The following is a 15,214-nucleotide window of genomic DNA, read 5'->3' on the forward strand; positions in this document are numbered from 1 at the left end:
ATATTTTTTTTTTTTTTAAAAAGCAAAAATTTATTTTGGTCATTAAGACATTCACTGAATAGAAACTCGTGTCCATGATTCACCATTATGACAATTTTTTTTTATTAGAGCCTCAACTTTTTGTTCTCCATTATATTTTTTTCTGCCATTATTCATAATCTTCGTTTACTTCAATCATTTTTACAGTAATATTTTTTTTTTTTTCACTAAACTTTCGAGTTAATTAAAAGTTTTCTTAGGAGTTCATTGTGTGAAAAAAATGTCATGCTTTCTAATAATAAGCAAAAGAAGTAAATATCAAAGATGTTTAAATAGGATAAATATAAAAATGTATTATTTTTTTTTTCAATAAAAAATTCTATTATCATTTACATATTCCGTTATTCTATATTATATTTTTCTCTTGTGAGCTAGTTATAAAAACCCGTGTATGCATCAATGATACGTTAGACTAAACGAGAAGAAAAAAAAAAATAAAAGATGATGAAAAATTTTCCATATGGAGTTTTGAATCGTTGAATAATATTTCAAACTATGACAGAAATGAACTCTTTTAAAAATATAACCCCAGTTATATGAAAAGAATAATAAATGTAAGATTCTTAAAAAAAGAGTGATAAAAAATTTTCGTAACCGCGATTTTATTATTTCATATGTATAAATATAAATTATGTGCATCCATATATGTATTTATAAAATTTATTATTCTTTATGACTCTCGAATCTACTATTTACTTTTCCGCATTTTCATAAATTATTTTCTTTACTTCGAATTTTCATATATTTTCTCTAAACTAACTCATCTTTTTATTTATGATTGATTGATGGTCGACAGAAAGAATCATAAAAAAAAGTAAAAAGAAATACTATAACATGAAAAAAAGAGAAACAAAAAAAATTGCAATCGTGAAATTACGAGCCGTTGGTCCGTAACCACGTGGATCTGCATGCATGCATTATTCAAATCTCATTTCGAAAAGCCACTTTCACAAAATTGAACATCCAACGTCAACTTATTACACACACTTTTTATCATATACATTTTATTTTACTTGCAGCCTCAGCTAGTTTTTAACTCGACACAACTGGGAGTAGTCGATGATGGTTAGTAACTGAACATGACGTTGAGAGCTAAGTTTATTCTTAGACATATTTGTAAATATATTCATCTAAAATCCACCATAGCTCGTCTAATTTAATTAATTTCATTATTAACTCTTATCTCTCCATTTGTGTTCAGGGCAGAATAGTTTAATTAAAGTATTTTTATTCATTTTGTATTACGTCACTGCAAGTAATTACTAATTTTTCTCTTCTTTAAAATATTTTTTGAATAATTTTTAAATCAATATAGGAAAGAAAAGGAGAAAAAATTCAGTTTATTAAAGTGTTACAATTTTGCCCGACATTCTTTTCATTTTTTTAAACCACAAAAAAAATAGCAATTAAAAAAAAATTCTTACTCAATTATCGAGCTAAATTTCAATTTCAATTAGACTCATTGATTTTTTAAATAAATTATAGTTTATTAATATTCAACACTAAAATCTATATATATTAAAATATGTGTCGATTTCAAGTGTCACATCTCCGAAACCATCATTTATTTGATCCCATTTTATCATCAATATCTATTCATATTCATTTTAATAATATTTTATAGTAAAATAGGACAAAATGGAAGAATCACATTTTTTTATCACAATATAATCATTATTTTTTTATCTTATTTAAATAAACTAATTATTTATTTTTCAATTTATGCGCGTTTTTCATTTAACTTTTCATAATGTAACTGCACAATAAAAAATTTATGGAGTGAACGCGGATCAAAGTCGGAGTTAATGCGAAGCGGATGACTGTTTATTTATTTAGTTCCCTTCGAAGTAAAATTCACTCCGAAAGGGAGTTTATTTTAATATTAAAACTCCAGTTCGTAGTGAAAATAACTTCTAAGAGAGATTATTTTTATATTAAGACACTGATTCAGAGTGGATTCGGATTTAAATGAAATCCGAATCCCTCCGAAATTACTTATCAGAAAAAATTCTCTTTTTACTCCGTATACACACTGTGAAAAATTTCTTGGACCCGGTCTAGTGTAAATGACGATGTAAAAATTACACCAAATATCGTATTAAATTAGACGGTGTTAATTAAAAATTGTTACATCGCCAAGCATGTAAGGTGTAATTTATGATAACTATGCGTGTAGGAGAAATAATTATAAAAATATTAAAAGTAGGGGAAAAAGGGGGGGCCCTAAAATTTTGAGTGCTTCGAATGATTTGGGGGTGAAATGGGCCCCTAAAAGTTCAGGGACCCATTTTGCCCCTATTTTTTGAGAGAATTTTACATCATTATTTCACACTACACGGCTGTGTAAAGTTCTCCGGGTCCATTTTTACACCGAAATTTTTAACACTGCAGAGTGATTTTTTTTAAACTTCGTAACTCCGAGTGTCCAAGTGAATTCAGATCTAATTAAAATCCACAATCACTCCCGATTTTTCACACTGCGTAAATTATTTATTAAACTAAATCATAATTGGGTGGGTTAAAAAAATAAAATGCATAAATAAATTTGTTGGCATAAAATAATTAAATGAAATAGAGAGTAACTAATAAAATGACGAAATAATTGGCAGCAATATGTAATAAAGATCAAGATCAATAGCACAAACAATAAACAATTATTAGTGTAATAGTGTATTCTAAACTAATTGAGTCTCGTAGATATAATAGTTAGCAGAAGGATAGACGAGTGAAAGCTGATGATGGAATTACGATGGCGTCGAGTTGCCACGAGTGTCGTCTGTATGCATCAACTAAACCATGTTTAGACTGACCGTTGTAGCTGTTGTTGTTGTTGTTGTTGTTGTTGTTATTGTTGTTGTTACTTTTATTATTATTGTTGCTGTATACAAATGACATACGACATCGTTAAATATATAGGTATATAGATAGAAGCCGATAGCAACATCAGTTGTATTAGTAGAGGTTACTACGATAGCTGACGTTTAATGAACGCCGCCGGACGTTTTGATTTAGAGGACAGTTTGATTTCCGAGTGGTACAATAACCGCCAATTTGTAAATCGCCTCGTAAATCTGTACCCGACACTATACGTTAAAAGTCATTTCGTTCACCAGTTTTGTTCAGTTATCTCTATTTTTTTATACTTTTTTAAACTCTTTCTCTTTAACTCTTTGCTCGCACTGATGCTCGAATATTTTTTATTTTTGTTTTCGAACTATAGAAAAACCGTCACGCGAGTAGAGCAGAGTACTGGACACGAGAGTTTTCAGGGCAATGTGTCGGGTACTCTTTTGTGTCCCATATACATATATATCAAAGTAGCATATAGTAGTGAGTTGTCGTATCCCCTGGCATCACCACTACCACCTCTATCACCACCGTGACTATTTTGGTAAAACGTTTGCCGCCGCGTGGCGAGCAATTTGTCCAATTGGATTAAACAATCCGAGGCTATTAACGAGCGTACTCGGAAAAACAAAGTGGTTGGTACGCAAACGTGAACGACACTCGCGAGATTGGCTATCGGTAGAGGGGAAACAAAAGGGATGTATGTCTATGCATGTAAATGTTTGTGTGTCGATTGATGTTGATGTATATATACAAATATACATATATATTTAAACATTAAATTCGCTGGCGTTAATTCGCTGTGTGGGCTACGGACTCGGTAACTACTGTGGACATACTATTCTGTTGATGGTGTACGATTACAAGTAAAGTAGTACAAGTAAACGTATTGTACGGCAGGGCAGAGTATAACGATGGGGAGTCTGAAAGTGTAGTAGTTGTACCGGAATGTAGATGCTCACGACATAATTGTTATTAAGCACGTAACGAGTCGTGAAACGAGTTGATAGTTACGCGGATCCACTGAAACCAACTATACTCATTTCATTTAAAAAGTTTAGCGGCTAACGCTGCAATGAAATGTTCCACTAGGTGCCGGACTGGAGATTGGGTAGATGGTGAATAGGATGATCTGAAAGTTTTCACCGGTCGCTGCTTATTAATTGGTTTCCGTCCGGCCGCGAGTCGCGATACGCAGACCAAACTGCGGATTTTATATCTGTGTATATATATATATATATATATATATATATATATATATGAATGTATAAGGGTATGGGTATGGGTATTATATATTTATGAACACGTTGATAGGATTTGGCGCTCATCCGAATAGCCGTGTTATGAAAATAATTATTTAAATTAAAAATTTTGATATTAAAATTTATAAAAACGCTGGTGATTATAATCGATTGTTATTTTAGTATGACAGTGAAACGGTGACATATGAAAACTATTGGTGGAGATAATTTAATATGAATGATAATTAATACGGGTTTAAACTGATTGATGAATTTGCAGAGCTTAATTGTGATTTATCATTTTTTGACCCTATTATTATTACTTTATTTATTTATTATTCTGTTTATTTTTTTTTTAAATAAAGTTCAACAATTTATTATTAAGCCGATTTAATCATTGTCCATGAATATTATGGATAGCGGCAATTTCCGGGCCAACGTTCTCACATTTCAATTCCATTTTTTTTGTATTAAAAAAATTCGGATGTGATGCATTTTTGAAAAAAATAATTATAATTTTGTACTTCTTTAATTCAAAAATATAATTTTTATCGATATTGATGAATACATTGACTTTTTTAGATGTCATCATTCAATTTTATAAAGAATTGATGAAGTAAATTAAAAAATATGTTTTATGAATATAACTACAGTAGGACCTTGTTATAAGACTAGCTCGGAACTGTAGGGGAAAAAATTCTTACAATTCAGGTACAAGGGGAAGTGTTCCAAGCGAGTTTTAACAAATTGAGGGGAAGAGTCTTATAACGCGTAGTTTTATAATAAGGTCCTACTGTAATAATTTTTTGAATTTTTTATCTGATTCAATTTATAGCAAAAAAAATAAAATTTACTATTTTTATTTTAACTGATGGTCTTTTTAGCATTAAAACACAAATTGAATATATTTTCGACCCCGGAATGCGGTTTATAAATTATCTTGAGATAAATTTATATCGTAATGACGATAAATATAAATTTAAATTGACATAAATCTACTACGCTTGGTTATGATTTATTATTTAATTTTACTATTTTTTTTTTATCTTTATTCATAAGTTATTTTAGTAGTTTAATTTAGAAAAAAATATTCTATTCATTTTTGGTGTTATCGTATTATTTATAAAAAAAGTTAAAAATACATGAGGGTAAAAAAAAATCTCTTGCATAAATCGGTATGGAAAATTTTATAAATGCATGTATACAGATAAAAAAAAACAGTAGAATTGACAAAAGTGCTCGAGCACGATATTATACTTTGAAATGAAAGTGATCAATTTTTAAAATTCAGTGCCTTGTTTAAATTTGCAATCGTGGTAAAAAATGGTTAGAAGTAATAATATTTATCATACAAACATTGTCAAAGTTGATATATATAAGATTGTGTTTTTTGTTATCATTAAAAATTCAATGCACTGTAAAAAATTTGCGGAATGGACGCGAATTAAATCTGGAGTGAATGTGGAGTGACTGACTGCGTATTTATTTAATTCTTTTTGAAGTACAGTCAAGTCGCGTTATAAGTCCGGCTTGTATCTTTTTCTTTTAACCAAACTTGCGTTAATATGAGAGACACACCAAGGGGACTTATAACGCGACTCGACTGTAAAATTCACTCCTGATTTTTGTACAGTGTGATACTAGATTGTAAAAAATACAGTGTTAAAGAGAACCTACACCGACGTAGTAGGGATACTTAGCGGTGTTGTCCAATCGGTGTTAAAACGGTGTATATGTGTAGTAAATTAATTTCGATCGAAGTATGAGGGTGTAAGTATAACTGTTCAAAACTTACAAAACAGAATAATAACAAGATTAATCATAAAAATTTGTTTCCCATATTTAAAAATACAATAATATTAAAATGTAATTGTGGAAAATATTCTTTGATTTCTTCATAAATTGATAAATTTGTCATATCATGAATTTTTCAAACAATAAAATAAAATTTTTTTGTATTGAAATAACATTTGACTTGATCCTTGAAAAATAAAAATATTTTTTTTTAACACTGCTTAACTGGTAAAAATTTTAAATCCGTTTTCGCGATTAAACTTTACACTGATAGCCTTAACATAGAGATCGAGTGAATTCGCACCGTATTTTTTTTACAGTGATGTCTCAAAAATTAAAACTAAAATAATTATTTGATATTTGTATATATATGTTGATGCTTAATACAAAATATACCAAAAAATTTTTTTTTTTTTTAATTAAATATGCCAACACTTTCGCGTATGTATATTTAGCTATTTATCTTTAGATATATGTATACGAGTATATATAAATATTTATTCACCAAGTAATATGAATACATTTACCAGTTACAGTTCAGTAAATCTGATTAATATTGCTCTAACAGGTATTATCCTATTCTACCGTACTATAGTAGTTACATAAACCAAGATAATTAGATTTCAAAATTATTATTTACTATCCATTCCTTCGTAAATAATTGTAATCCATAATTAATAATATTCATTGTATTTTACTACACATAAACTGACTTTCGCTTTGTTTATTAATTAAAAAATATTTTTTTTTTTTACTGTATTTAAATTTTATCCATTTATATAAAGTTACGCTTAAAGTTAACTGCTGGCTTGGTTGCATTGTTACATCGCCAATTTTTTAATCTGAGATTTAGTTAAACCCGAGATTAATTTATCATTGTTACTATATATAATTCATAGATATACATTGTTACGGATAAATCTCGGATTTAATGGAATCTCGAATTTATCAAGTAGCCCTTTGACTTTCATTCCGATCCTGATTGGTTAAGAGTCTTATGATGTTATTTTATTCAATAAAATTCAATTCTATTTATTTGAGTTTCATGCTTGAAGCTTCAGTCAAAAGGCAGTTTACAAAAACATTAATGTTGAACAATATTTTTAAATCATTAATTTTATAAAAATAAATGGCTCTGGAGGGCAGATTTCATTTATTGATAAAATATAAGTTACATCTTCTTCAAAAGTTATGTTTTGGTGTCATAACATGATAAATATACTATTTACAATTACGCGATAACAAATGTTGGTCAGCGCAGGGTATAGCATCAAAGAATTTGATTCGAAAGAACGCAGGTTCAAGCCCAGCAGTCACCGGGGTTTTTTCATCAATCAAAATCACGCATACTGTCTCTAAGTATGCTGTCAATACATTCGATCACATTTCGGATCTAACTGAAATTTTCTTATTCTTTTTTCGCAGTATATTTTTTTTTTTTTTAATAGGGATCATTCATTCCAGATTATGTAGGTCTTATTAAACTGAGGGTGTATAAGAATTGCCCGTTCGGGGCCCAAGTACGTTTCTGCATTATATCCCAATGTAGAGTCCTCATTGGGTAACCTGACTGTTCCCAAGTGGGTGCACTCGAAAGTTTTTAGTCTGGTAATTTTTTTAAATAAAAGAAATCGATCATAAATAATGAAATAAAAATTTTGTATAGTTTATTGAAATATCAACTATTAAAGCTCTGATGAGTCTGTTATGAAATTATAGATCTATAATCTACATTAAAATTTATAAGAGATTCGGGTTGGTGAAATTTTATTAATTTTTCATTAGTAAATTTTTTTTTTAAATAATTAATTTTATCTCATATCTGACCTTTTTTTAATTCGAGTATTTTTTTCTTTATGGAAATTTTTTTTTGACTACACATTTTAATTAACGATTGTACCTTAATAATAACTATTGTCGGAGTTGAAAATTTCAGTTTTCTATAAGAGCATTAATGAAAAATTGATTACTAGGTGTAATAATATTAAATAATGATGCGAAAATATATTGATAATGATACGTTAGTTATTTAAATAATTAAATTCGGTATAAATTAATCAATTTTTTCGTTTTTGTTTTTTTTAGGAATCCTAGGGTCACCAGAACGACTCGGACAACAGCAAAAATGGCAGATCGACCGAGAAGAAATCGATACCTCAGCATCAGTATACTTCATGTTATCACAATGATGTGTCAAGGTAAGTTTTTTTAAATTCAATTTTTTAAAATAATAAAAAAAGACCAAACCCCGGGTTCGAACCGCTAAATACATAATTTAATAAAAAATGGAAATATTTATGCTATTACTTCCATCATAGCTGCAAAAATAAAGTATTTATTGGAAAAAATATTTTACTGACTTGGGAGCAGTCGCTAGTCATTAAAATTTTACATATTGAATTTTTTATAATTTTCATAACTGAATTTTTGAATTCAATCTTTTATTCGACAAGTAAATTATTATTATTAGTGAATATAGTTTCGATCAATAAAAGAAATTTGCAATATATATTTTCATCGGGTAAAATAAAAAACTAATGTATTAACATTGAAAGATATTCAAGAAGAATAATACATATATAAAATATTTATCTTTCACATCGGAATGCATATGATAAAATGTCAAGTTGAGTAGGATATAGTGTCGTCTGAGTGGGGAGGAAAGCAAAATCTTACCTCCATCTAAAGATTATAGTATGAAAATCACAGAGCGGTAGCAGCAGTAGCGGCAGTTCTCAGTGACATGCTATCACAGGTGTCAACTGCAGCAAAAGCTTCTCACCCGTACGAGTGGGTTGCTTGGTACTGCTATTACGGGCTAAAGAACTTCTTCAAACGGTTTTGCGACTCGAGAAAAGTCATATGAGTATAACATTTCTCAATCCATTAGACGATACTATCATCCACATGAAAAAAAAAAAAAAAAAAAAAAAAAAAAAAAAAAAAAACATTTTTTTTTTTTTTAAATAAAATTTCTATTTTATTTTTTTTCGTGATGTTTGATATCGATATTTAGTATCTCGTGTAAATAATATTTATATATAAGTTATAAGCGTGAGAGCGAACGTCGTGGATGGCAGGTGTACAATTTCACATACTCAGAGCTTTTGAAGCTTTAATTTAAATACATATTAATCGTTGGTGCGCAATATTGAATTTGTCGACGTCAGCTATGAACTAACCAATCAACGCCTGTCGTTCCGTCGTATGTGATAAATATATATATACAGAAGCAAGTTAGTTAAAAATTGAGTTATTCCACTTTTATATTTTTTTTAAATTACTTTTTTTTCAACATAGCAAATGAATTTAAATTAAAGCCGGATTTACGCTTGTATAATTTTAAACAATAGTTAAAGTTATAGAATATATTAATTGGGCCACGGATTTATTAAAAATTCAATGGTCATTATTTTATCGGTTAGGATATTTCACAAATAATTACTCTTTTAATATTTAATATTTATTTTAATAACAATGAAAATCAATCGATTACTGTTTTAAATATTTATTTATTTTATTTTTTAATACTTCAAATTAATCAAACAGTTGAATACTGAAATTTTGTTTTTAATTCTTATATAGAATTATTCATTGCAATATTTTATTTTCCATTTACAAAACTTGAATAAAAGGGCAATCAAATTTAATTTGATAACAATAACATACATCATTTTATACAACGTTTTAATCAATTTATATTTCCATTGAAATTTAATTAGATTTATTAATTAATTTTTTATTTTACTACTTTACAAAATAAAATCAAATTGACAATTATTAGGTTATATTTCATCTTTAATAATTTTATAATGCAAATATTTTATATTACCGGGGTAAGTTTAGGCGGCATAGGTGTTAAAATTTTTGGTGTTAAATTTCAACACCAATAGTGGTGCTAAAATAACGCCACCGCTGTAAATATTCTTTACTGGTATTAAAAATATTTCCCAGTATTAAAATATTTTTCGGTATTGAAAATATTTAATTCTGTGAATATTTTTAATTACTCGACTACTACAGTCAAACAGTGTTTTTATTAATTAATTAATTAAATTATTTATAATTAAAATGGTGAACGTAAAATTGTGTAAATTTTAAATAAACTATGGGTAACATAAATGAGTACATAGCAAAGTTGAAATTCCCTCCTGATAATATTCATTAAATTTTCATATTTTTTCATGTGGAATATATTTTTTTTTCTAATTTCTATACGTGCAATTTTTTTTTAAGAAAGATCATAAAAATTATTAGATGTTTATAAATTTAAGAATAATATAATATACATGGAGAGAAATTTATGGTAATCGTTAACTAGTACATTTATGAAATATCCCATACCGTTATGGTAATGATTACTTGGGATTATGGGATATAGGCCCATACTTTCCGGGAAAAGTTCCCATAAGTATGGAAACAATTCTCATCATCATGGTAACAGTTCTCATATAATATATAAAGATATCGTTCCTATAATCGACATTTCAAAAAAACCGATTACCATGCGTTATGGGAACCATTCCCATAATATATTGTAGTTGTTACCATAATTTTCTCTCAGTGTACAATTGGTTATTGACCAAAAATTGACTAATCTCTAATACCGTATCTAATAGTTCAATGAATTTAATATTTTATTTTCGTACTTCATACTTTATAATAAATGATATTTTTTGTTAGTTTTCATAAAAAAGTGACATTTGTTGTGATTTATAAGCTTTCCAAAATTAATACTTTGAACGGACGTAGTTTGACCCGCTTTTACAACGGTATTGCTCCACCTTTACAAAAATTTAACACCGGTATTTTAGCATTACCAAATTACACCACCTACACCAGCGTTATTCCATTATAACACCGCGTTGAGTCCATTTTTAACACTGCTTTTTTTATAGTGTAGCTAAAATATATTAAATTTATTAAGTTTACACTTTTGGTAAAATTGTTAATCTAAAAGTTTCTTTTTTTTTTTTATTTTGTTAAATATTCAAAGATTAGTAAATTATTAAAAAGATAATCAGCTTAGTGTGGGTGCATAATCTCTGATAATATGTTAATTTATTATTACAACAAGAAGTTACTTATGAGCTTACAGCAAAAAATTATTTTAAAAATCTTTTAGAAGTTTAACGTTTAAATTAAAAAAAACATGACTGATATGATTCAAGTTCACAAAGTTCTCTCATGATATTGTGCTACACACAAAGTCTTCCTTTTCCTCTCTCTCTCGCTCGCATTTTTTTTTTTTTTCGCTCATCATATATTTTTTATCCGTCAGAGTAGAGGGTGCATTCGCTGGCGTAAATGCAAAAACATATTTAAGATCTTATCTCTCAGGCAGGTTGGGCTGTATTCAAAGTTAAGACATTAAATGTACATTAGTGCCCGTTACTCCACAAACTCGAGCTCTTTTCTTCTCTCCATTCTCTTCTAGCCATCCTTCCTCTTCTTTCTTCTCCTTTTCCTCTTCCTACTCCTTCTACTCTTACTCTTGCTCCTGCTCCTGCTCCTTATTTTCCTTTTCCTTTCCCTTTTCCATCTCTTCTTGCAACACACAACAACCTTTTCTCCTGGCACACTCACTCTACCCGATACAACACAACTTACCTAAACCTCATTTCACATAATAATGAGAAAGTTTTACCGCGAAAAAAGATATATGTATCTTGATTACAATAAATATTATGTTTTATTAAAGTAGAAAAGGCACGCAAATTTTATCACATTTTTCATAACTTTTATCACTTACTCATTCTCATTTATTTTAAATTATTTCAAATAATAAATAATTAAAAAAAGGCAACACCAACAACAACAAATTTTACAAACTTACTTTCATATACACTGTGAAAAATTTGCGGAGTGAATGTGGATTAAATCCGGAGTGAATACGGAGCGGACTTTTTTTTTTATTTAATCCTTTTTGGAGGGAAATTCTTTGCGAAGGGATGTTTATTTTAATATTAAAATTCGGAATCGGAGTAAATGCAAATTGAAATAAAGTTCAGATCACTCCGAAATCACTCAGCTGAAAAAACAAACTCTCTATTTATTCAATATGCAAGTGATTTTTTCTGAAACTCCCGAATTCCGGAACTTCAAGTGAATCCAGATTTAAATAAAATCCGTAATCACTTCGAATTCACTCTCAAATTTTAACATCGTGTTATTTACACAGAAAAAAAATTTTCTCGACCTAAGAAAATTTTTTTTGTTTTGAATTTAAAACGAAAATTTTCTTGAAGGGAGAAAAAATTTCTTGTGGCAAGAAATCATTTTTTTTCTGTGTAGATTTATTTAATTTTTAATGTTCAGACATCAGTATAGGGTAACTATTTTAGGATTATATTTTTTTCATTTAAAATAAAAGTAACGTGATATTACATATTATATTATTCTGACGTACTTATATTTTTAATGAGATTAAAATCTCTTAATAACAACAGCAGTCATATTTTTTAATTAATTAAAACGTTTGGATAATTTTTTGAATTTTTAATTAGTAATTACTAATTGTAATTATTAATTTAACAATTTACAATAATATATCTGATTACTTAATTTAAATTCGAGTAAATTATGTAATTATTAATTTTTTTTCAAACTATACTGTTGATAATCAAGTGTTCATTATACATTTGAATTATCGCTCATATGTACTGTAGAGTAGCAACTGCAGGAAACCGCAAATATCAGTGACCGCTGGTCAGTAGGTGGGCTCGAACTCAGGCCCTAGATGTGGTAAACTTATATCTTACCCATTTTGCTACGGATATTGGTTGACCTATAGTATTCATATATATACACATATATTATTTAAATAAATTATAAAGTAAATATAATTTTTATTAATAAATGAACAAAGAATTTTTATAATTCCGTTTATAATGAAGTGACTTAAAGTATTTCGGCTGCCCAATTTTGATAGTAAGAATTTTTTTTTCACTTTTGCACTTCATGCCAAATGTATTTTACAAATGAGAATATAAAACAAAATACGGATCATTACTCATATTAAAATTTGAAAATCGACAGCTTATTTAAATTCTACATTATTCGAAAAATTTAAATTTAATTTGTGCTTTTTCATAACGACAGCTGTTTTTTTAACCATCGATAAGACGAAAAGTCGAATTTACTTTATGGTTCTGAATAAATTTGGATTTACCGCCATTCTATCGTTTGATTTTTCTCTTTTTTCATTTCTGATATAAATCGTCCGCAAATAAAGTATTTGAGAATTTTTTGCCGTTCTTTGTTTCATTTTTATTTATTTTCTAGGAGTCATGCCTCGAAAATGCTGACATTAAAATTTTTGATCCTACGTTTCTTATAAAAAGTTATTTCTTCATTTCTCAGTTAAAATTATATACCAAACATGTTTATAGCTCTCATTCTTTTCAAATTCTTCAGAGTTTTTAATATTTTTTTTGACCGCCGATCAATCCCCGAGGTCGTTAACGAGTGCAAAACTTTTTGTCCAACAACTCATTATAAGTGTATAAAGAATAAAAAGAAAAATAAAAGAGCTTGAGTATTTAAACATAAAAAGTTTGAAATTTTGACCAATCGAGTTTCCAAATATTGTCACTTTAAACAAACCAAAAGTTCGGGTAACTTTAAATATTTAAACAATTTAATAAAAATGCACCTCATTAAATAAATTCTATAATAAAATATAAAGTTTAATTTTTTTTTCATCAGCTTTGACAATTAATTAAGTAAAGTCAAATATTTAATTAAATAAGACGATGAGTTAGTGGATTACCGTGAAACACGAATAATTGTCTTTTTGTTTAGCATTATCTGTATCTAGCTACCACCATCTTTTTCCTTATATATAAATATATCACACAGTATATTCAACGTAATTGCATTTTATTCGTGTATCCCAGAGTATGAAGTACGAGCAGAAGGGATTGATTTATAGCGTGCCGTCTGGTTGCACGCGCGTGAACTCAGTAGCTTCTCTTCTCTTTACTTCTCATACATACTCTTCTATATACCTACTATGCTATACAACTATATTCTATACCCTAGGTTATATTGCGTTAACGCCAAACGTTACTCGGTCCACCCTCATTCCCTGTACTCTCGTTTACTGCCCACGATCGGCTTTCCTACAAAATAATGAAATATCGTTTGCCCTGTCGACCTTTTTCTTTTGACCTCAACGTTCATTTTCACATAAAGATAAACGTTTTCAGAATATTACACCCTACCAACAAAATAAATAAAAAATAAATTAACTAAAATAAATAAAAATTATACTGTAATCCCTAGTACGTGATTTTTTTTTTTTTTTTTTTTTTTTTTTTCATTTAATATGACAGACTGATAAATTAGTACTTTCATAAGTACAGTATGTGAATTATGTCAAACTTATGTGTGCAGTGATATAGGTAATTATGAAGTAATTAGGAGAATCCTTTGGAAATATTTTAAAACAATCGAGTATAGAGATTTAATGCGCGCACATGCATCTCGCCTGTAGTCGTATGTTCACTTGAATTGCCTGATTATTTTTATTTTTTATTTGAAGAACAATAATGTGTATATGTGACTACGATGTAAATGAATCACCAAGTGATGTTGGATGGTTGGAAATAATACATTTGAGTATGTGTAAGTGTGTACACTCGAGAAAGCATACAAACACGACTAAGAACCCTTGAATTTGTAGGAAGTAAAATCTTGAAGAGAGGTATATAGAAGGCAATATCATCGCCTTATAACTCTACCCGTAGTCAGAAGTTAAGTATTTCCAGCGTTTCGTAAACTATTCGACGGTCGCTTTTCCCTTCTACCCTCCAGGCTCGAGGTATTATAAAATCCACGCAGCGTTGTACGCGTCAATGCTCTTGCGTTTTGTTCTATGCATCCTTTTATTATTATTATTATTATTATATATCCTTTTTCTTCTTCGATGGATAAATACCCGCGGGTACAAAGCCCAAGTATGGATATTACGTTATACGGATATATCTGCAAGCACGAATTTTTTGCAGCTTTTTTTAGGGTAAAAGAGAAGAAAGAGGGTTGGAAACTGGAAGGAGTATTGAAAAGTTGTCATAACTCTCGCCGTTCGTTCACTTCATATATCTCAGACGATTTTCCGATTTTAAGGGGTGTGACATATGTCACATGCAGATGTAGCTATTACCGCAAGCTGTAGCAACCATTTCAACGGATTAAAATATTCCGTCGGAATTTATTTATTTATTTATTGTCAATAGATAAATATTATAATAATAAAAATGATATAAATTTTAGGGGTTAAAAAAAAATAA

The 15,214-nt window shown here is 28.6% G+C and overlaps 1 protein-coding gene across 2 annotated transcripts in view; it reads left to right on the plus strand.

The window, feature by feature from the left end:
• Window positions 1-15,214, plus strand: part of LOC103574180 (lachesin) — a 201,721-nt gene that overhangs the window by 25,674 nt on the left and 160,833 nt on the right. For both annotated transcript variants that reach the window (XM_014439900.2, XM_008553579.2), the window contains one exon: window positions 8,007-8,119. In XM_014439900.2, coding sequence (XP_014295386.1) covers window positions 8,047-8,119 — 73 coding nt within the window. In that variant the 5' untranslated portion in view covers window positions 8,007-8,046. The remainder of the gene's footprint in view (window positions 1-8,006; window positions 8,120-15,214) is intronic.

The sequence above is a fragment of the Microplitis demolitor genome, chromosome 7 (assembly GCF_026212275.2).
Source record: "Microplitis demolitor isolate Queensland-Clemson2020A chromosome 7, iyMicDemo2.1a, whole genome shotgun sequence".
NCBI classification, from domain to species: Eukaryota; Metazoa; Arthropoda; class Insecta; order Hymenoptera; family Braconidae; genus Microplitis; species Microplitis demolitor.